At 37.7% G+C, this 23,998-nt stretch overlaps 3 protein-coding genes across 3 annotated transcripts in view; all 3 read left to right on the forward strand.

The window, feature by feature from the left end:
* clip1a (CAP-GLY domain containing linker protein 1a) overlaps positions 1-23,998 on the forward strand; it is a 275,509-nt gene that overhangs the window by 48,135 nt on the left and 203,376 nt on the right. The window lies entirely within an intron of this gene.
* On the forward strand, positions 3,058-13,314 carry LOC141335678 (uncharacterized). The gene is made up of 8 exons (XM_073841210.1): positions 3,058-3,366; positions 3,593-3,787; positions 5,074-8,383; positions 8,499-8,527; positions 8,787-8,948; positions 10,538-10,604; positions 10,792-10,899; positions 11,092-13,314. Exons 2-8 carry the CDS (start codon positions 3,669-3,671, stop codon positions 11,857-11,859), a joined length of 4,563 nt encoding a protein of 1,520 aa, XP_073697311.1. The 5' UTR covers positions 3,058-3,366; positions 3,593-3,668; the 3' UTR covers positions 11,860-13,314.
* rom1a (retinal outer segment membrane protein 1a) lies at positions 14,586-20,748 on the forward strand. Its single transcript, XM_073841347.1, has 4 exons — positions 14,586-15,113; positions 15,741-16,171; positions 17,266-17,512; positions 18,861-20,748. The coding sequence occupies exons 1-4, from the start codon at positions 14,964-14,966 to the stop codon at positions 19,068-19,070; spliced, it is 1,038 nt and encodes a 345-aa protein (XP_073697448.1). The 5' UTR covers positions 14,586-14,963; the 3' UTR covers positions 19,071-20,748.

A 23,998-nucleotide genomic window follows, 5' to 3' on the forward strand; every position in this document is an offset into this window, starting at 1 on the left:
CTCAAAAAAACATAATTTCCTTAAGACTGAAGAAAGAAAGACATGAACATCTTGGATGACAAGGGGGTGAGTACATTATCTGTACATTTTTGTTCTGGAAGTGAACTACAACCATGCAATGCTTGAAGTATTTTTGTTTTAAATATAAGTTTTAAGTAAACCAATGGCTTGGTCCCTAATAAGTGTAAACTTCAGCAAAGACCTGATCATGTTGATTATCTAGACACCTTAAAATTCAAATATATACCGTAAGCTTTAAAGATTTAATCTCTTATTTATTAAAATATTGACTTGAGAGTAGAAAGCAGAATGCTTGAGTCTTTTCCTGTAGAAAGAATCCTTCTTGGATATACACAATGATATACATGTAATCTGGCAGAAAAGAGTTCAATCCTGAGAGAAATTAGACATTGGTTGTTGAAAAATCACCTGCTCTGATTTTACATTTGTGAGAGCATCAGGTTTTATTGTTTGTTATCAAGCAGCTAAAGATGATTGTTTTGTTTAGATACCCAGCAAGCAATAGTCGTCATTTCACCGTCTGGGCTAACTATAAACCCGATATAGTCCGGCTATGTGTAACCCACTTCCAGCCCAAATAATCTTGAATTTGGTTGCATGCCATTTTTTGGCAAAATAACTAGTTAGATGTATGATATTCCATCCTGTAAGCAAACTCAGCAGCGTTTACAAGGTTTTATGGTTTAATTTTTGTAATTTTAATTTGTCATTTTTAAATTGATGACTAGTCTAATACTGGGATATTTGTAGACGTCTATTAAATTTTCACTGACAGCCCAAATACAAACTTGTTTTAGCCTAGACGTCTGGGCTGTGTTTTCACGGCTAATAGACGTCTTTTAGACCAAAAAATGCTTGCTGGGTAGGCATTAAAGTGTCAGTTCTCTCACCTGTAATTTTCAGCTTTTCAGTTGTTAAATAATGAAGGGGTGAATACTTGTCTGTTTCTATATATTTGTATTTTACCACAGTTCTGTACTTCTTTTGATTTTAACACCAGGACAGAAACATCTAATATGGCTGTACATCACAGCAGTACAACAATAATCAACGAGGGCCGAATAGTTCCTGAAGACACGCTGCCAATGAATTCCCAAACTGTAATGTCCTTGTGTGAATCCTGTATTATATAATCAGAGGCGGCTGATAGGAAATGATCTTCCTGGCGTGGGCTTTCATTTAGGGCTCAGCTGTGATTGGGTCTACATCTGTTTGTTCTTTTCCTGAAGGTTACATTTCATTGCAGTTTGACATTGATTATGGTTGGGTGCCTGACCAGAGTTATATAATTGATCATTGATTGTTTCTAGCACGGAATGAAATGAACAAATACATCTCCACAAACCCTGGAAATCTGGCCACGCATTCGTAACGGGAGTTTCCTGATTCTGCCACAGTTCTGGTGCGGCCGGTTCTCATGTCACGGCTTATTTAAGCACAACAGTGTACAGGTGGCTTTTAGTTAAATAGTTAAATATTTTCCTTCATCTAACATATTTGCAATAAAACACTACCTCACATGCTTTGTTTAAGCATAATAGTATATTGTTTTGGAATACATAGCATAAGTAGAATAGTTAGGTATGATGTGCAGCACAGTATTGCCTTTATTGTTATGAACATAAATAACATTCAAAATGTTTTGATGACAGTGGAATGAAACTTCAGAAAGTGTCTGAAAGCTGTTGAAACTTTCAGGGATGCCAGATAACTGCAGTGAGATGAACATATCCAAATTTTAGCTCCCTAGTTTGCTGGGAAAGATGCTCAAGAAAGACAAGACCAAGAAAAACAAAGCAATGGGACTTACTTTGTGCAAAATTGTGTTTATATCAATTGAATTTATACTCCTGGTTCTATACAATTGATATGGTTATAGTAGTGGTTATATAGTATGGCTATATGGTTATATTTCTTCTAGTATTGTCCTGAGTGTGTTCTCTGTCAGAAAGTACACCAAATCACAAAATAACATGAAAATACAGTGAAATACTTTATAGTATCATTTTTTACGCAGTAAAGCACAGAAAACTTGTGAATGTTTCAGAAATATATTCAACTGTTATAGTAAATCTTTTCTAGTTTTTATTTCATAAGGCCATAGCTGTTATCCAGTGATCAGGATGTTTCCTGCTGTTAAACTTTGGCATGGACGGTGAGGGCAAACATGTGCCTGTAAACGTGTATTATGATTAATGTTGTAAACTCATTGATTCTCAATGATTCCATCCTCGCGTTGAATCATCAGCCTTGTTGCGTTACCATACGCATCAATAGTGATGACAGATACAAGCCCTGGCCTGAAGCAAAGGAAACAATGAACCATAGTGCAATATGTACAATGTCAAGTTACTAGTTTATCAGTGTTTTATTAAAATCACAAGACCATATGCAAGGAAAAAATAAAAGATGAGAGTGTTACTTGGTGCAACTTTAAAAAAACAAAACACAACATTTATATATGTGACCCTGGACTACAAAACCAGTCTTAAGTAGCACGGGTATATTTGTAGCAATAGCCAACAATACATTGTATGGGTCAAAATTATCGATTTCTCTTTTATACCAAAAATCATTAGCATATTATCCATATTCCATGAAGATATTTTGTAAATTTTCTACCATAAATATATAAAAACTGGATTTTTGATTAGTAATATGCATTGCTAAGAACTTCATTTGGACGACTTTTAAGGCGATTTTCTCAATATTTAGATTTCTTTGCACCCTCAGATTCCAGATACTCAAATAGTTGTATCTCAGACAAACATTGTCCTGTTTCAACAAACAATATATCAATGGAAAACTTATTTACTCTGCTTAGATGACATAAGAATCCCAATTTCGACAAATTTACACTTATGACTGTTTTTTTGGTCCAGGATCTTTAAAGTCATCAAAACATAATTGAATAACATTACACATGCATCTTATCTGATCTGATAAAAGAGGTGGCAACTAGTGCCTACAATGAAAAATAAGCTCTCTTTCAAACGTAATTTTAGCTGTGAATTGATGTTATTGTCATTGCTGTACAAGTTTGCCATGGGCATTCAGACAATGAGACAGGAATTATTGACATCTGGTGCTCACACTGTGCGGATGGCTGCTGGAAAATCAGTCGTGTCAGATAAAGGGGCCGGACAGACACGGATAGAAAAGTTGTGAAAATACCAGAGCTCTCATCATCTCTCTCCAACCCTTCGAACACGCAACATTTGTTCGCCGTGGCTTAGAATTAACATTTGTTTGGAATTAAGAATTAAAACTGTGCTTTTTATTTTTCTATGATCACTTGAGGAAGTTTGGCTTCATTTCTCCGTTGGCATTTTTGATCATTTTACGGTAAGATACTGCAATGTCACATGATAAATTTTATTTTAAGTTAATTAAATGTAAAAATTAGATAGATATTTATTTTATTTCAATTCCTGTTTATTCTTCTTAGAATATTATTTGTTTAGATCATCTAAATGCCAGTTCATAACATATCAGTAATTCAGTCATATTCAAATAGTTTTAGTATTTTATATTTTTACATTTTAAACACGTCTGTTATGTATTCCCACAGTACTTCCCATTACACTTTTGGGACGACTTCTTGCTCAGAAATCAACTAAAAGTTTTACAAAGCAAGATCACAGACAATGGCTCATCATCAGGTTCAACACCATCATCATCCTCACCAGCAGCGTCGCCACTCATCTCATCGTCACCATCACCACCATCATGGTGCACACCTTCCAGAGGAACACGAGGATAAGAGGTGATAAAAATGTATTTATAAAAAAAATCAGAAACATTGAATAGAGCATTAAAAAAATGTATATAAATATAAACATGCATAATGGTTGTTATCTTGAACCAACATAAACTTGCTGATGATGCACGGGTCAACTTTTTCAGCAATTTTGTCGGGCTATTTTTTTTAGGCAGTGTTGCTTGGGCACTTTCCATTGAGAACGGGTAACAATTTTTTATCTGGATACTTTAGATTGGTTGTGGGCCCAATGGTTGCCCACTGACAGCAAGATTGACCAAAGTTGCCATGTATCATCAGCCTTAGAAACATTAGAAACAATTATTATATTTGGTTGCTCTGATATTATGGGTGGTTTCTAGGACTTTGCTAGATTGTTGCTAGAGTTGTCGTTGACTAGCCCAAATCAAAAGAAACCACCTGCATGTTTTTATACTATTCAAGCCACATGATTTATAAGTATCAATTATGTCTATGTAACCCCTCTGGTTCTACTCACCTCACTCCATACAGGATTCAAATCGTTATTGGGAGGCAGGTACACTAACAAGGACATTAAAGATTGCAACTTCTAGTGTTATTCGCAAGCATGCCTCTTGGAATCAGGGGAATAAAGTTTACCTGCATTGCTCTTACTAACCAGCCTCTGTTACACTCAACTCTTTAACCTCATTCCCACCCGGGTCACGGCACCAACGGAACCCCTCTGGTGTTACTTGACCTGCTCCGTTAGACTTAATTTATTTTCCAGGATGTAATGTGACAAAAGATAAAGGTTTTCTTAGGGTTTGATGATTTTGTATAGACACTGTATATATGCATAATGTATACACTCATGGTTTTTATCTTGAAGCACAAAAATTTAGGAACATTAGAAAATTATTTTTTAATTAAACTTAAATTCTTAAGATGTTTTAAGTACGGTTTGCCTGCACAAAACTCACCACTGGAGTGCACTAAGTGGTTGTAAAAGGGTTGCTAAACAGTTGCTAGGGTATTCAGGGTGGTTACTATGATGGATGGCTCCTACGGCTTTGCGATCTCATAAGAACACAAAAGATTGCAGCCATTAGAGTCAGTCGCTAGTGCACCTCTTGAAATCAGGGGAGTGAGGTTTACCTGGACAGATCTGATTAGATCGCCTCCATTACCTTTACAGCACAAGTGGTGTGGGATGAATTTATGCATAAATAAGTAATGGGTCTTTAATAAGTAATTGTAATAGATAAAGCAATAGTAATAGTGCCTTAGTAAGAACCACTAATAATTTTTTTTTTCACTTTTATCTGTAGTACTTCCGATGCCAGCAGTGGTCGCCATCACATTCATGAGCATCATAACCATCATCACCCCCAAGCTGATAGCCATCATCATCATCATCATCATTATCCTCAACATCAGGATAAACGCCACACACCGAAAAAGAAAACTCACTCTAAAGCTTCTGTCACTTCCTCAAACTCTTCTAGGTCATCTTCTAGTTCCTCGTCAAAGACTTCATCAAGCTCATCCAGTTCTGATTCCTCTTCTTCTGATTCCTCTTCCTCCTCCAATTCCTCTTCATCTTCTTCCTCCAAATCATATTTCTCCAATTCTAGCTCTTCTTCTTCCTCTTCCTCTGGTTCGCGTTCTTCTTGGTCATCCGAAACCAGTCTGGAAAATGCCCCTTTGCCTGAGTCTAAGCGAGCTAGTAAACGTCCAAAGCACTCACAGTCATGCGTGGATATCAGCAGAGGACGGAGAGCCTTTGAGGAAGATGAGGATGATGCAGATACAATGCCTTTACTGGATGGTGATGGCCAACTAAAAAAGTCCACAAGCATGGAAAAGAACCTGACTGTCAAAGAAAAAAGTGGAGGAACTTCCAAGAAGACTGCAACACGTTCTCAAAAAAAGAATGAAAAGGGCAATATGGGACAACAACACAATAATGCTAAAGGGGCTGCAAACATAAGAAAGACCAAGTCTATGGAGGTTCTGAGGCAAACAGATCATAGTTGTGTTGGAGACTTGGATGAGAAAGGGCTGGAAAAAAGGAAACAAGAGGCCCATAAGAACTTTGTGAAGGAGAAGATAAAATTCTCTGCCTTTTTGAATGAAATCACAAGGCAGGTGCTTAGTCCATCAAGACTTACATCCCTTGGGGTAACAGATGTTCATAGGCCCTTGAGCCCTGGTCAAACTTCACCATCTCCAAATACATTGTCTCCAAAGCCTGAACATAAAAGAGAAAAGAAGTCAAAAATGACCAGAAGCCGGCCAGGAAGCAGTGCCAGCTCTGTAACGTCAACTGCTCACTCCCATGTCAGCAAATACTCGCACTGCAGTAAGCGCTCTCACTCAAGTAAGCACTCCCATTCCAGACGGCACTCACATTCAAGCAAGACCTCGCGCTCAAACAAGCATTCTTATCCTGAAAGAGACACCATGGTCTATCAACAACAGCACCAGGCTGTGCATCGACGTGACAGTGCAAAAAGTGATACAAGCTCTACTAGTTCTTCTTCACAAAGTCTTTCATCTGGAACTGAACGTGGCCAAAAAAAACAGAAAAAGCACCAAACCGCCCCTAAAGAACATTTCAATTCACCGAATCATCGAACTTCACACCATAAATCATCTCCAGCGAACCACCATTATAGTGAAGATCATCATAGCCAACCTTCATGTCCTTGTTCTCCAGAATCAGAAAACCGCCATCATCATGCCCATCCAGAATCTCATCACCATCATGCCCATCCAAAATCTCATCACCATCATGCCCATCCAGAATCTCATAATCACCATTCCCATCCAGAATCCCATCACCATCATGCCCATCCAGAATCCCATCACCATCACGCCCATCCAGAATCCCATCACCATCATGCCCATCCAGAATCTCATCACCATCATGCCCATCAAAAAGCTCATCACCATCATTCCCACCCAGAATCTCATCACCATCATTCCCACCCAGAATCTCATCACCATCACGCCCATCCAGAATCCCATCACCATCATGCCCATCCAGAATCTCATCAACATCATTCCCATCAAGAATCTCATCACCATCATTCCCACTCAGAATCTCATCACCATCATACCCACCCAGAATCTCATCACCATCATTCCCATCCAGAATCTCATCATCATCATTCCCATCCAGAATCTCATCACCATCATGCACATCCAGAATCTCATCACCATCATGTCCATTCAGAAACTCATCACCATCATGCACACCCGGAATCTCATCAACATCAAGACCATCTAGAATCTCATGACCATCAAACCCATCAAGAAAGTCATCGCCGTCATTCACCATCACATCACCACCATGGAACTCATCATAGCCCATCACCGCACAATCACTCTCCTCATTCAGATTCCCATCATCGTTCACCTTCTCCATCGCATTACATTCACAGTCCAACACATTCTTCTGAATCAGAGACTCATCATCATTCAGAAGCTCACCGCTCTCCTTCTCAGGCAGAATCACACCACCATCATCATTCACCTTCGCCACCACATCACCACCATGCAGGTCACCACACCTCATCTTCACACCATCATTCCACCCATTCAGAAACTTCCCACCACCATTCCCATCCAAAATCTCATGACCATCATTCGCCTACTCCTCCCCAACACCATGGAGAACACCATGATATTATATCTCATCTTTCTACTGACTCAGAAACACACCATCAGTTTGGTGTGAAATTGCAACACCATCATTCTGACAATGAGTCCTCCCATTCCAAGTCTCACCATCACCATCATCATTCCCATCCCAATCACTCATCCAACCCTGATCATCACCATCACACTTCAGTTTCAGAACCAGGGCACCATAATTTCCACAATGATTCCCACTCTGAAACTGACCAACACTCTCATTCACATGATGCATCCCCTTCACCTGAACACCATTATCATTCTTTTCATGCTGACACTCATCATAATCCTCATCACCATTCCTTGTCTGACAGTCATCCAAAAAGCCCTGTACACTCTAATTCACCCCATCATTATGAAAATCATCCCAACTCACATTCAGAATCTCAAAATCACAGCACATCACAATCTAAAGGAAATCTTACCAATTTAGAATTCCACCACCAAAGTGATCATAATTCTCCGGAACCTCACCATTTCCACTCTGGGAGTCATGATAACTCCCCTGTCGAATCAGATAATTACCATCACCACAAGTCTCAGGAATCCCACCATTATTCCCATTCAACTGCCCATCACCATTCCAATCCAGAGACTAACCATCCTCAACATCATGAGCATTCAGAATCTCATCATCACTCCCAACTAGAATCCCACTATCATCCTTCCCAAGATCACCATCATCACCATGACCATCCAGAATCGCAGAATCAACATTCCCATACAGGACATCACCACTTTCATTCGGAATCAAACCACTTTCATTCCCACTTCAAAGAGGAACATCACAATGATGATCACCCAAGCCATCTTCGCCACTCTCCAGTCGGCCATCGGTCTACTTCTCCACATTCTAACAAGTCAGATTCATCTGTTAGCTCCACTATCCAGGATGATCAATCCACAGTGAGCTACCATGAGTCATCCTCATTTCCAAAAGTGATTATTTTTTCTTTACTGTCAAAGTAGAGTGAAAATATACATATTTATATATACAAATTATTATTTGCTGTTGGTGTTTTCCACATTTGCCTCTGCTTTTGTGTTTGCATAGGAAAAGGATTCAGAACTGGAGAGGTTAATGTGAGTTTTTTCTTGTTGTTGCTTTGTTGCTTTCTTTTTTGCATGCTGCCTGCTAAAATACTAATTATGTTAACTGTGGTTCTGGAAATGGCTTTTCAACTTAACTGGGGAAGTGAAACTATTTACTTTAAGACACGCTAAGATACAAATGATCCCCCTTGGCATGTTATTGCTTTTAAAACATAGTGCATTTTACAGTCTGTGCATGATTGTTTTCTTGGAGGCGTGCTTAAACTGTCTGTCTGTTTATTCCGTCCAGGATGTTAAAGGAGCAGAACGAGGCTCTCCACCACAGCTTGTTGAAGACCACCATGCGAATGGAATGTATGGGAGTTGAATTCAAAACTGGACACCAGCTCCTTGAATCTGAGTTACAAAGAACACGCATAGAGCTTAGCAGCTTACTGGAGCGGTTCACAAGGTGTGACTCAAGACTACACAGTACAGTGCTATATTACATTCTATTTCATTCTATTGGATTTATATATAATACATGCACATGAAATGATGCTTTTAGCCAGATTTGAGCTAAAACTTTCATCTTTCAACTATAGTCAAATAACAAAGATAAATTGTATATTTTTGTCGTTATTTAAAATAAAACCTGCACCAACCAGTCACTGATTTGCTCTAAAGTAAGCTTAATTTAGTGCAACCCAATCTGTTTAGAATATGAAATCTGCAATTTCATGTGAATATACAGTGAGGAAAAAAAAAAAATCGATCCCCCGCTGATTTTGTACGTTTGCCCACTGACTAAGAAATGATCAGCCTATAATTTTAATGGTAGGTTTATTTAAGCAATCAATCAATCAGATTCCAAACTCTCCACCATGGCCAAGACCAAAGAGCTGCCCAAGGATGTCAGGGACAAGATTGCAGAGCTAAAGAAGGCTGGAATGGGCTACAAGACCATTGCCAAGCAGCTTGGTGAGAAGGTGACAACAGTTGGTGCGATTGTTCACAAATAGAAAAAAATAAAAAATAACTGTCAATCGCCCTCGGTCTGGCGCTCCATTCAAGATCTCACCTCGTGGAGTTTCAACGATCATGAGAACGCTGAGGAATCAGCCCAGAACTACACGGGAGGATCTTGTCAATGATCTCAAGGCAGCTGGGACCATAGTCACCAAAAAAAACTATTGGTAACACACTACGCCGTGAAGGTCTGAAATCCTGCAGCGCTGCTCAAGAAAGCACATGTACAGCCGTCTGAAGTTTGGCAATCAACATCTGAATGATTCAGAGAACTGGGTGAAAGTGTTGTGGTCAGATGAGACTAAAATCCAGCTCTTTGGCATCAACTCATCTCGCCGTGTTTGGAGGAGGAGGAATGCTGCCTATGACCCCAAGAACACCATCCCCACTGTCAAACATGGAGCTGGAAACATTATGCTTTGAGGGAGTTCTTCTGCTAAGGGGACAGGACAACTGCACCGCATCAAAAGGACGATGGACAGGACCATGAGAACCATTGAAAATGGGTGGTGGATGGGTATTCCAGCATAACAATGACCCAAAACACACATGAAGGTCCTGGAGTGTCCTAGCCAGTCTCCAGACCTTAATCCCATAGAAAATCTGTGGAGGGAGCTGAAGGTTCGAGCTGCCAAACCTCAGCCTCCAAACCTTAATAACTTGGAGAGGATCTGCAAAGAGGAGTGGGACAAAATCCCTCCTGAGATGTGTGCAAACCTGCTGGAAAACTACAAGAAACGTCTGACTTCTGTGATTGCCAACAAGGGTTTTGCCACTAAGTACTCACGTTTTGCGAAGGGGTCAAATACTTATTTCACTCATTAAAATGCAAATCAATTTATAACTTGTAATGCATTTTTCTGTTTTGTTGTTGTTGTTGTTGTTGTTATTCAGTCTCTCACTGTTAAAATAAACCTACCATTAAAATTCTAGACTGATCATTACTCAGTGGGCAAACGTACAAAATCAGCAGGGTTAAAATATTTTTTTCCTCACTGTATCATGACTTTCTATGTCTTTCTGTTTTATCAGACTTCATGACAACTACTCCTGCACACAACAAACCAACCACCTTCTGGAGAAAAAACTGCATTGTGTGGTAAAGCCCAATTTAACCCTTCAGATCATGTAATTGTTCCACCCTAAAGAATTCAGCCCATTTATTTGAATGGATTCATATCGTATCAAATGACCATTTATTTACATAAAAGTAAAATTTTACAACAAATTCTGTTCGTTTAAAAATTATTGTTGACTTTATCGACTGTTTTTTTACTTAAATTTAGACTCAAAATATGGATGGAGAGCGAGAGCGACTGAACGAGCGAATCTCAGAACTCACAGAACAATTGTCTGCAGCAAAGACAACCATCCAAAGTCTGGAGACCATTAATGTGAGAGCTTGATTCTGTTATCTTTATAATAGTAATATTCACATTTATGTAGATGCACCTTCATAGTACTTAGTCATACTACTTAATTCAAAAATATCATAGCTCAGTCAAGAAAATAAATAGGGGCTATTCTTCAAACACTGACTATTGTATTTATCTGTAGTTTGCTTAATTTAATGACTGTACCCTCAGGTGACATCAATGCTACAGGATGCCCTGGTGAAGCATCTGAAGTCTGATGATCCCATAACTCCACTTTCAGTCGCACCACCTCCAGCTCCGTTTATGGACAGTGACCATTATGACAAAGTCTCCATGCATGTCGATGACCAATCGCTGGGAACCCTCCCAGAGGAGGAGGAATCTGATTGGTCAGAAATGGGAGAGGAGACACAAAACTGCGTCCCGATGGGTCTGCAGGGAAGTCATGAAAATGCATCGTATTACCAGTGGCAGCGGTATTCGAAGGGAATCGTGGATACGGAGAGCGAATCTGGGGGCGAGGAAAGCAAATGTCATCAGGCTCATCACGGCCTCCAAATACCGCATCTCAAGTTCACCGTCCACCCCGAAACCCTGCCGGTTCCTTTGGAGGATGCCAGCCTGGCCCGCTTCAAGCAGTGTCCTGACGGTCCAGATGGATACCAGATCACAGAGGTGCGTAACCTGGGCTCTCCAATTCGTGTGCTCTCCGCTAGCCTGGAGGAGATCCACTCCATTGGGATTCTGAAACAGCAGGACGATCATCACGGCCATCTGAGGAGCAATAAATCCATGATGGACCTCCACCAGTCACAGTCGGGCATGAGACAAGCGTCGTACGCGGATGAGATTGTCTGTAATTGGAGAGAAGCCAACAGCCGTGCTGCAGGAGAGGAGAGAAGCGGGATGATTGGTCTGGAGTCTGCTCAGAAAATGCTCAACCACTTTATTCATGATGGGGAGAGCACACACCTGTGACTAAAATGACATTTTAGAGCAGGGGTGACCAACCCTGTTCCTGGAGATCTACCATCCTACAAAGTTTAGCTCCAACCCTGATCAAACACACCTGAACCAGCTAAATAATCTCTTAGGTAGCACTTGATAATTACAGAGAGTTGTGTTGGAGCAGGGCTGGAACAGAAGTCTGCAGGTAGGTAGATCTCCAGGGACAGGGTTGGGCACCCCTGTTTTAGGATGAGCAATGTCTATTATATAGTGATTATTATAGCATACTTATGGTAGAAAATATTAGTGATGAAGTGCAGGTTATCCACTTAAATAGAGGGGTATTTTAAGTTCATATTTAGTGAAATCTTAACTTACCACCTGCTATTTAATTTCCAATAATTGATTTTTTGATGTTTGAGTTATGGAACATGAATTAGTTTGTCTTTGTAATCCTTCACAAACATGTAAAATCTTACTCTGCAATTTTTACTGGCGTCGCATGGCAATTATGCTAATGCTAATGTAGCCAAATAGCTATTTAGGCATAGTTTTAGGCTTCTATATATAAAATCATGTATAATTTAGCTAATAGTTAATGCAGCAATTTAATGCTGGTTGCTGTTTGTTAAGAAAAAATAGAATTGAAACAAGTGTTAGCAATGGAATATGCCAAGATGGGTGAACTTGACTCTCAGCCTCATTTTACAACAAACAGAGGCTCAAGGAGCAACTGTACACTCACAGTTATGACTGCTTGCATTCTGTTCACCATCTAATTAATCCCAGATGGTTAAAACCAAGTCCCTGACTTTTTCTCTTGAAATATCCAGTTTCAGTAGGAAACCTCTTAATAAAACCTGCTCATTAGATATTTATTCATATTTATTTAATATTAATTTTAATGTTAATGCGTTAAGTGTATGCACTAAAGAATTTGTAATTCTTTTAATACTCTATTTTACTCTTTACAGTATTTCTATATTAGCTTAAAGTATAAATATGTAAAACTGTTGTTGAAGTATAACTATTAAAACTATAGTTACAAGAGAGAATAAATGTGGAGTGAAAACTAAAGGAAGGGGGTCACTATAAATCTACTTCACAAAAAGTTTTTTAAAAAAGTGAAAGATTGAAAGAAAAAAACATTACCCATGTGATGTAGTTCATCCCATATATGTTTTCTCATTAGAATAATGCAATGGATATTTAAAATGAAATAATAGTCTGTATCTGTGTGTAATAAATGTTTGTATCTCATGCTATTCTATATACTAATGACAACAGAAGATTAAATAAAAAGCACATTGTATTCGTTTCAGGATGTTGTTGTAAAATTTCATTTTGATTTTTTGTTGTTGTTGTTAAAGTAGTGGTATGCCAGCTTGTATATTGCATCTTCTTGTGTTGTCTTGTTGTTGACATTTGTATTAATGTCTATAATTATTTGCATGTTGATAGAAATAAAAGTATGACAAACATTAATGTTGGCATTCTCTTATCTTGAAAGAAGACAATAGTAATTTTAATGTGCATTGTAATTTTACTGAAGTATTTAGATATGGTTTCAGCAGATTTCTCAACAAAATACCTGACAATTAAGTAGTGACTTTAAGCCATCTGTCAAAAACAGTGAAAGATAAATCCATGACTAACGTAAAAGAAAGCTGAAATACATATACTATGTATTCTTTGTTAATCAGTAATCAATCTTTTTAACCTTATTATATATAGTTAAAAAATATAGCCAAATAAGTTATAAAAAAGTAAATATATAACTGTCACAGATTTGCCAGGCTCTCTTACTTCCACCACCCAGCGCTTCCAGTCACCTGAGTGTTAATCACCTGCACCTGTCAGTGATTACTGCTTTTTCAGCGCACTATTTAAGCACACCTGAAACCTGCACCTGGAGCAACTTCGTAGAGCCTTTATCTTCACCAAGTTGTACCCCTAAAGTGCCTACAACCTCATCTGGATGTGTGAAGGGGACAAGTGGAAGACCGCCTTCATTACCTCATCTGGACACTATGAGTACCTTGTTATGCCATATGGCCTGATTAGTGCCCCTTCCGTATTCCAGGATTTCATCAATTAAGTGTTCTGTGACAGAATTGTAATTGTGTACATAGATAGCATCCTTATCCATTCCAGGAGCCTGGACAAACTTCACCAGCATGTTTCAAGGGTTCTCCAGGAGTTCCTGAAGGTATTCCTCTGCTATACTATGCTGGTCCAGTCGTTGAGGTGTGTGCTCCTCCATTCCCCTTCGCCACCTGTAAATCAAACAAGGACTGTTGTCATCTTCTCCATATCACTGTTAAAAGCACCTGCTCTCTCACAGTGTCCAATAAAGCTGTGCATGGATTCATTTAATCTCTGTTTAATGTGTAACTCATTCAGTCTCCCAATTAATATGAAGTGATAGAAGTTGCATCCATAAAATTAAAAATAATTTCTCAAAATTTCTACAGTCTTAGTTCAGGTCTACAAAGTCCAGCACTTATCAACTTGACAGACATGCTTTAACCACTATGGCCACCATCTTTCATCTTGGCTAGCTATCACAGCCCTTCCAATCTCTTGCTTGTCGTTATTCATCATCTTTATCCACTACATGCCTGATGCACCGCTGGCTTTGCTGAGCAGACAGTGGCCTTGTTTCCCATTGGAGAGGGCCGATGTAATAGGATAGTTTAGGGATTACAGGTAAGACGCCCAAGACCTCTAACTTTGGCCAAATCCAGTGTGTCTCACCCAGCCAGGGGTATGGAGGTGCAAGGGCACCAGTCTCACCACTGAGTGGGTGTGTGGCTCATTTGAGCATCGCTACGGGGGGATCACCACCAAAAAATCTGGACTGACCTTTGCTAACGGATTAAGTGACCACGACATACAGAATAGCACCTACGTTGTTTGGATGAAAGTGATTTGATCTTGTATTCTAACCAAGAAAAGGAACCTAACGGATTTACACAAAGTTTCCTTTTTTTCACAGAACATCTGAAGCTCCAACAGTCTCAGCCTGATTCACAGCACCTCTGTCAGAGAGTTTACATTTGAACACTTCTGCATTTCTTCACACTCTTCAAGTCTTCCTTTTTCTCAAGTTTACACCACACTACTCTTTCACAATGGTTGTGGGTAAGATGAAGTTCACTTCTCAGAAAAGGGTGAAGTTGGCCCAGGGTTTATGGCTGCTGTCATGGATGGCGACTCTGGGTGGAGCGGTTACCTTCACTTTAGGATGCTTCCTAAAGACTGAGCTTCGAAGGAGGGGAGAGGTATCCATACAACCCTCATGTGTTTCATTTGCTTCATGTTTTTGGTTAATAATTGCATGCATTATGCAATGACGCAATGCATAGTTCTTAACTTTAAAGCTGGCATTGACATTATGCAGCAAAATTTTATTTAGCACAATATTTGGCAATTAATTAACTATTTATTCATTTAGCATGTTTGTGGCTTTGATTTAGTTTACAGTTTATGGATTTTAGTTTATGGAATCACTATTTTAAATTGACAAATGTATAAATAAATATGTTAGGGGCTCAATCATTTCAGAAAAATATGGCAGGGATTAACCTATGTGAATAAAAATATAATCTAAGCCGCTCATAATAGGCTTAAGGAGCCGTCCTTTACAAAGGAGCTCTTCACCAGTCTAGATGGGTCATTATCAATGATGATGATGATGAAGACTGCCATCGGTCCTAAGAAGGCCATACATGATTTTCTATTTTTTTATTGTCTTTATTTATTTATTTTAAATCCAAAATAATTCAAAATGTGAATAAAACTATTACAGTGTCTAAATCATACTAAAATAGGACTGCTTAGATCTCAAGTCACACTGAATATTTGTATAAAAATGATTGATGGATTGACATCAACATCTTGTCCCCTAGGTAATGGACAACACAGACATCCACTGTGTGCCCAACACCTTAATGATTGTGGGTCTGGCTTCCATGGGCATCAATTACTTTGCCAGTCGAATCTGCCAGGATGCCCTCGACCCTGGGCGATTCCCACGATGGAAGACCTTCCTGAAGCCATATTTTGGATGCTCGATATTCTTCACCACCCTCATGCTGATTTCAGTCATCCTGAGTTACGCCATGAAGGGCAGCCTGGAGACCTCCCTGAAGATCGGCCTGAAGAACGGCATCCGCTTCTACAAGGACACGGACACACCTGGCCGCTGCTTTCAGAAGCAGACCATCGACCGCCTTCAGATGGAGTTCCAGTGCTGCGGCAACAACAACTATAAGGACTGGTTTGAGGTGCAGTGGATCAGCAACCGCTACCTGGATTTCAGCTCTAAGGAAGTGAAGGAGTGAGTCAATGAGAATTCAAAGGGTTAAAGGGATGCAGAAGTTCACCCAAAAATGAAAACCGTGTCATCATTTACACAACTTCAAGTCGTTCAACTTTCTTTCTTCTGCAGAACACAAAAGAACATATTTTGAAGAGTGTTTCTGCTGTTTTTGTTCATAACATTAATTACTATATGGGCATTTGACAAGAATCTTCTTTTATGTTCCACAGAATAAGGGCTTAAACTTTAGTTTTAGGACCTGTTATGACTGGCAACTAATTATTAACTGTGACTTTTGCCTCAGTGAACTCCTAATTTGCTGCTTATTAATATTTAGTCAGATACTGGGAAAGTTTAGATAAGGAATCAAGAATATGGTCATGCAGAATAAGACATTAATATGTGCTTTATAAGTACCAATAAACAGCCAAAATGCTTGTAATATGCATGCTAATGAGCAACTAGTTAATAGTGAGAACTGGTCCCTAATTTAAAGTGTTATAGAATAAAGAAATGTACACAGGTTTAGAACAACACAAGAGTGAGTGAACTATTAGAGAAGCTTCATTTTTGGGTGAATTGTTCCTTTGCTATCTGTATTATTCTATTTAAGACACCCAAAGACACTTGAGGAGAATTTGAGACTTCATACTAGAAATCCTCTAGAAATCACTTCAGAAGCAAAGTGGCTCAGAAATGAGAAGTTAGGTTTGAGAAAACTGTTAAAACGCCATTAATTTTTGGATGTCAATGCAGTGGCATTCATAATTGTTAAGAGTGTCTTAAGTGTCCAAAACCATTCAAACACACTAGAGTATAATCAAAGACCATCTACATGATGGTACAAAATATCATCAATGAAAATGCATTTATGATTCACATTAATACCTAGTGTAAACAGCAATCTGTTTTGGCCGATCACTCAAGACAAACTATAATACTAAGTTCAAACATGGACTCTGAGATGTCTTTGTAAAAACTACAATCTTTTGGGTAAGTACAATTAAAATAGAATGAGGTAGGAATGTTTCACATGAATGATTGGTAAGTTAAGAGCTCTCAGTTTTCAAAAATTTAAGGTTCTTTTCTCTTTTTTCTTTTTTTCTCTCTAGCCGCATTAAAAGCAACGTGGATGGCCGTTACTTGGTTGACGGTGTGCCGTTCAGCTGCTGTAACCCTAGCTCTCCCAGACCCTGTATCCAGTACAAAATCACCAACAACACCGCCCATTACAACTACGATCACCAGACCGAAGAGCTCAACATCTTCATTTGGGGGTGCAGAGAAGCCCTGGTCAACTACTACATGGGGCTGATGAACGCGATTGGAGCTGTGGTTCTGTCCGTCTTCCTGCTTCAGGTACACTGATAAAGGTTTGCATGTAAACAACAGACAATGGGTAGACACTATATGTGACCCTTAAATAGCACAGGTATTGACCCAACAATACATTGTATGGGTCAAAATTATTGTTTTTTATTTTATGCCAAAAATCATTAGGATATTAAATAAAGATCATGCTCCATGAAGATCTTTTGTAAATTTCCTACCCTAGATATATCAAAACTTAATTTTTGATTAGTAATATGCATTGCTTAGAACTTCATTTGGACAACTTTAAAGGCGATTTTCTCAATATTAAATTTTTTTGCATCCTCAGATTCCAGATTTTCAAATAGTTTTTATCTCGGCCAAATATTGCGCTATCCTAACAAACCATACATCAATAAAAAGCTTTATTCAGCTTTCAGATGATACATGAATCTCTTTTTTTTTTTAAATTACCTTTATGACTGACTGTTTTGTTGTTCAGGGTCTTGCCTACCCTGACTAAGATTAGTTGGTTTGTGGAAAATTTCACTATTTCACTTGCCAGTTCAAAGGTTCTTTAAAGAACCATCTCTGTCTTACCTTTTTATAATCTGAACACTGCAAAAAATGCTTTTCTAGTTTAGATTTTTTGTCTGGTTTCCAGCCAAAATATCAAAAAATTCTTAAATCAAGAAGGATTTTCTAGACGAGTAAAAATTATTTTCTTGTTTTCAGAAAAAAACAAGTCAAAATTAAGTGAGTTTTTGCTTAGAACAAGCCAAAAAATCTGCCAGTGGGGTATTTCAAACAGAAAACAAGATTATTTTTCTTACCCCATTGGCAGATTATTTTGCTTGTTTCAAGCAAAAATGTACTTAATATTGACTTTTTTTTCTGAAAACAAGACAATAATTTTTACTCGTCTAGAAAATCCTTCTTGATTTAAGAGTTTTCAGATATTTTGGCTGGAAACAAGACAAAAAAATCTAAGCTAGAAAAGCATTTTTTGCAGTGAAGAACCTTCTTTAGCCACAAAGAACCTTTTGTGAAACAGAAAGAGTCTTTAGATGTTAAAGGTTCTTTATGGAACCATTTAAACCAAAAAGGTTCTTCTGTGGCATCGTGAAGGACCTTTATTTTTCAAAGTGTAGTTTAGTTGACTTGCATTTGGTTAGTTAACATGAACTAACAATGAAAAAATAGTTCATGTTAACTTAAACATTTACTGATTTGTGTTGTAGAATAGGTTAACATATGATTTCAAATTGAACACGCAAAATGGCAAATACACACCCACAAATTCCTGTTCTAGTCATTTTAGTTCATAATTTACATATTTTAGCCATGCATATTTTACTTATACTAACCAACCATTTCTACCCATTTTCGTCTCCAGAGCTCAGTGTTGGCCAGTGTGCGGCTCCTCCAGACGTCTTTGGAGGCCGTGGCTGGACAGGAGAACGCAGAGATCGAAACCGAGGGCTACTTGCTTGAGAAGGGCGTGAAGGAGACGTTCATGGAGTTTGTGGATCCTGTGCTGAAGCTCCTGTTGCTGAACCAGGTGTCTCCTCCTGAAACCAATCCAGAAGAAGGATCCAGCAGCTAAAGAGTCAGATTCAGCTGAGCGCTGAAGAGTTTCCAGCTGGAGGCTGAGAGTGCTGACAACTAATCCAATAATTCATGGTTTGGCATTTTTATATGTCAGTTTTAATCTCAAAGAGTTTTATACTTCATTAATACACTAAAACAGTTGTTTCTGAAATACGTTAACAGTATCAACATTTCACCCAATTCTTAGAAGTCTTCTGAACGATGAATCACTTATGTTTTATGGCAAATATATGATATTGCTAGCCTTGGGGTAAGTAAACATCCATTAACTTCTGTCAGGAGAAACTTGGTGCAGCTATTCCTGGGAAATGACCAGCAATATGCTTCAATTTCCAGCAGGAATGGTTGAATATTGAATGACTGTGCAGTTTCTAATCAGAAAGGTCTGTTACATTTCATTCCCATTTTCTCATGCCATACACCCAAAAGATGCTGATTACGTAATATAGCTTGTTTTGTAATACTACTGCTGTGGATGTTTGGAAATGATTGCAATATAACAGAAAGATGCCCTTGTGAAAAAGAACTGTGCTTAACTGAAGTGAATGTGCACTTGTAGTGTACTTCATTTCTGAAAAGTATATATTTTTTAAAACTGTACTTGCAGGTAATATATTATTAATGAAATGAAAGGCCACTTAAAGGAGTAGTTCACTTTGAGTACAAAAATGTACAGATAATGTATCCATATAGTGGACTTCTATGGCGGCCCTGAGTTTGATCTTCCAGAATGCAGTTTAAATGCAGCTTTAAAGGACTCTAAACGATCCCAGCCGAGGAAGAAGAGTCTTATCTAGCGAAACAATTGGTTGTTTTCTAAAAACATTTACAACTTATATACTTTTTAATCTCAAACCTTCAGGATATAGACAGGAATGAAAATGTAAAGTGTGGTGTGTGTAAGTGTTACTGAAGTGGAGATTTATGGCTCAGTGTAGGAGAAAAAACTCTTGGCCTTTAAAAATATGGATTGTAATTGAAATCTATTGACACAAATAGATAAAGTGCTATAAAAGAAAGACTTAACAGTGTCTTTTGGGTGTTTTCTTTCCACTAGTCTGAAAAAACACTAAAAAGCCCAAAATCTCAAACTTGACAGGTGCATGAAAAAAAACGTAAATTATTTTGAAGTGTATTATTTCTGTGGTAAGTACTCTTTTTAAAAATATGCTGAAGTGCACTTCTTTTCCCAAGGGTAAGTCGTTCTAATCATCGACATCTTGCGCTGTGCACTACCCAGGCGTGACCAGATAGCGCTTTCTCTTCCAAAACAGTTTTTACAAACATCAGAACACATTTTTACTTTGGCTTCACAGCGGGACGTCCCATCCGCACTGGCCCAAAGTCAATACCCACTTTGCTTTACTGTTTATTAAGTGTGTTCTAATAAGTTTTGATTGCATTGTATTTCTGCTTTGAGCGTGGACAAACAAATTATTTGATGCTGGAAATTATTCAATTAAAATATATTTTCACTCATTATTATTTTTCTCACCCAGTGTTACTTGCATACAGTGTTACTGTCATTAAGTAATTTTTGTTTTGCATTCAGCATGGAATTAAATGCATTGTAAGTGATAAAGATGGCGTAGATTAAGCTCTGAAACCCTGTACTGCACTCGCAGAACCGTCAAAAACTGTCAGGTCCAATAAAATCTGGCATTTTGAACTGCTTTGTTGTGTGGTGATATTTTGTGGAAATGCATGCATACTGTATTCCTCTGCTTCTGTCTTTTTATCGATTGTTTCTTTTAAACTTCTGCACATCTACACAATTACATTCAGGTGCATTGATGCACACAGTAAGCGAGCAGAAAGATCCTTACATACATAAATAGCTGGCTGTCAGAGACAGATAATGAAGGATGATGATTGATGGCAGCATGCACAGTGAAAGCCCAGTGTGTCTGTGTCCTTTATCCTGTAACCTGTCCTAATCTGTTAATACACTAACTGCTGCGCAAGCACTCGCCGCATCCGATTACACCTAACACGTTAATACAGGAGAGAAGATGAATATCCAAATGCATGTATATATGTCAAGTGCTCATCTATACTTTTACCACATCTATATGATGCCTTGCAAAAGTATTCATAACCCCATGTTTTATGTTGCAGCCTCATGTTAAATTGCACATCAATCTACACTCCATACACCATAATGACTAAGAACAAAACAGGTTAGAAACAACTTTGCTAATTTATTATTAAGAAAAAACTTAAATGATTCTATTGATAAGTATTTATACCCTTATAAACTAAATTAATCTTAAATTAGTTTAAATTTATTTTTACCTTTTATAGCCATTTCTACTTTTATAAAGCCATTTTTTATAAATGATGATGTCTCATGGGTTCAGTATTTGTGACATTAAAAATGTCAGTGGCCAATTTTTTTTTACAAACAAGGCCTATTTAAAATTTTTGGAACAAAATGAAGTTTAAACGAAAGAACAACATCAAAAATGTTTGGTCTAAAAATAATTAAATGTAGGGGTAACACATTACAAGTAACACAAGTTACGTAATAATATGACTTTTTCCAAGTAACTAGTAAAGTAACGCATTGCCTTTTAATTGACAAGGAAATCTGAGTTACTTTTCCCTCATTTATTGATTAAAAGCTCTCCTGTCCTCATGTTGAGAGAAATTGTGAGTAAGTCATAAATGTGAACATGCATTAATTCATCTCACTCACTAAAAAACAGATCCAGAGTTCTTCAAAATGAATAAAAACACTGAAATTCAAACAAACCGGCAATAATTAAATATGTTAAATAATACAAATATCCTTTATGTATTTAATCCCATTTTATTAACCGATGTCTTTGCTGCCGACCTTCGATGATCCAATTCATCCATACTAATAAGCAGAAATTACTCAAGATAATCTAACATTTGTTTTCCTTTTTTATTGCTAAAGAGTTGACATTTGTTCTTCTGCGGTCTACTGTACAGACGTGAATCTACTTTTCTCTAAGCCTGAGGCTTTTGCTGTAAAAAAGCTTTTACATTTGACAATAATAGAACTTTTTATATTAAAAACAAACAAGCAAGCCCTGGCCAGATTTAAAAAGTAACACAAAAGTAACAGAATGCATCGCTTACGCAAAAGTAACTAAGTAACGTAATTAGTTACTTTCTTAGGGAGTAAGTCAATATTGTAATGCATTACTTTTAAAAGTAACTTTCCCCAAAACTGAGTATAGAATTAATCATGAGAAAGGATGAGCATCTGGCTCAACTTACCCCAGGATGTTTGGCTCAAATTATCAGATTTGTCTGTAATTGTTCAGACACAAGATGCATGAATCTTCAACATAAATAAATAAATTGAACAGCAAAAAAAAAAACAAAAAAAACTTTTTGAACTTGTTAAAACATTGTTACCAATCATAAATGGGCCCCTCTTCATCACAGGGCTAGTAAAATAAAACTGATAACTCTTGAATGTATTTGTGGTCATATGACCAATTTTGTTTAAGCTTGCCTAAATACAAGAGAACAGCCCATATGTGACTCGCTGTTTTGGAAATGCTCTGATCTGTTCTCTAACCCATTTTACCTGCTTCCAACACATTGAAATTCAAGAAATGACTGTACACTTGTCTGCCTAATATATCACACCCCATTGACAGATGCCATTATAATGATAGAATCAATGCTATTCACTTTGCCTGTCAATGGTTTTAATCTTGTGGCTGATCAGTAGCCTATAAACACACTGTTTATTAGTTTTTTTTATTATCAATGTTGCTGTTATCTATAACAAGCTTAATGGATACTTCAAAGATAGCAGCTGAAATTAGACATTACGCATGACATAGGAATTACACACACATACAGCTGGAGATCCAAAAAGGGCGTGCGAGATAAAGGCCTGCTGTCGTTAGAGGGAGAGGCCGTCCTTTAGCACGGGAGTTGGCAAGTTGGATTGCACCAGCCTTTTCTCTTTCGCCACCTACACACAGAACTAACCCACCCAACCACTCTTCTACTCTCAAACCCAGTCCAATAGCGGCACTCCGGCTTACTATCCCAAAGTCAGAATCATTTGAGCGAATCGGTTCGCTCGAACGGATCATTCTAATGAATCGATTCATTAAACGATTCATTAATTCTTCCGAGACAGAATTTAAAAGTGCATTCAGGCATGTTCTGTAACGAAATAAACACAGCTGATAGCTTTTTCTGTTTTTAACCTTACCTCACACATTTTAAACAAAATAAATTTTAAACAAGGTTACAATTCGAGCACTTTAAAAAGCGAATAAGGAAGTACACTTGAACATTTTGTAATGATATTTACCCATCCTCAGTGTTTCTTAGATACAGGTTTAATACTGATCACAGTAATTGTACCTTTTGTAATGTCGATATTGAAACGGCTGCACATTTATTCTTTGTTTAAATTTGGTCTGATACATTTGAGTGACTTAAAGTTTCAATCAAGTTGTCTTCTCAATTTTCAAAAAAATTGAAAAATGTATAATGTTTTTGGTTTCACTGCAAAAAAATGCTTTGTCTTGTTTCCAGCCAAAATATCTCAAAATTTTTAAATCAGGAAGATTTTAAAAATTCTTAAATCAGGAAGAATTTTCTAGATGAGTAAAAAATCAGAAAAAAACAAGTCAAAATTAAGTTTGTTTTTGCTTGAAACAAGCAAAACAATCTGCCATTGGGGTAAGAATGAAATAAGATTTTTTTGCTCACCCCATTGGCAGATTATTTAGCTTGTTCTAAGCAAAAACTTCACTTCATTTTGATTTTTTTTTCTGAAAACAAGACAATAATTTGTACTTATAAAGAAAATCCCTCTTGATTTAATAATTTTTAGATATTTTGGCTGGAAACGAGACAAATTAATTAACAGTGAATTAATAATGGAAGATGAACAAACTCAGTTTTTACTAAATAATATTT

Source organism: Garra rufa, chromosome 5, assembly GCF_049309525.1.
Source record: "Garra rufa chromosome 5, GarRuf1.0, whole genome shotgun sequence".
In the NCBI taxonomy this organism is placed as follows: domain Eukaryota; kingdom Metazoa; phylum Chordata; class Actinopteri; order Cypriniformes; family Cyprinidae; genus Garra; species Garra rufa.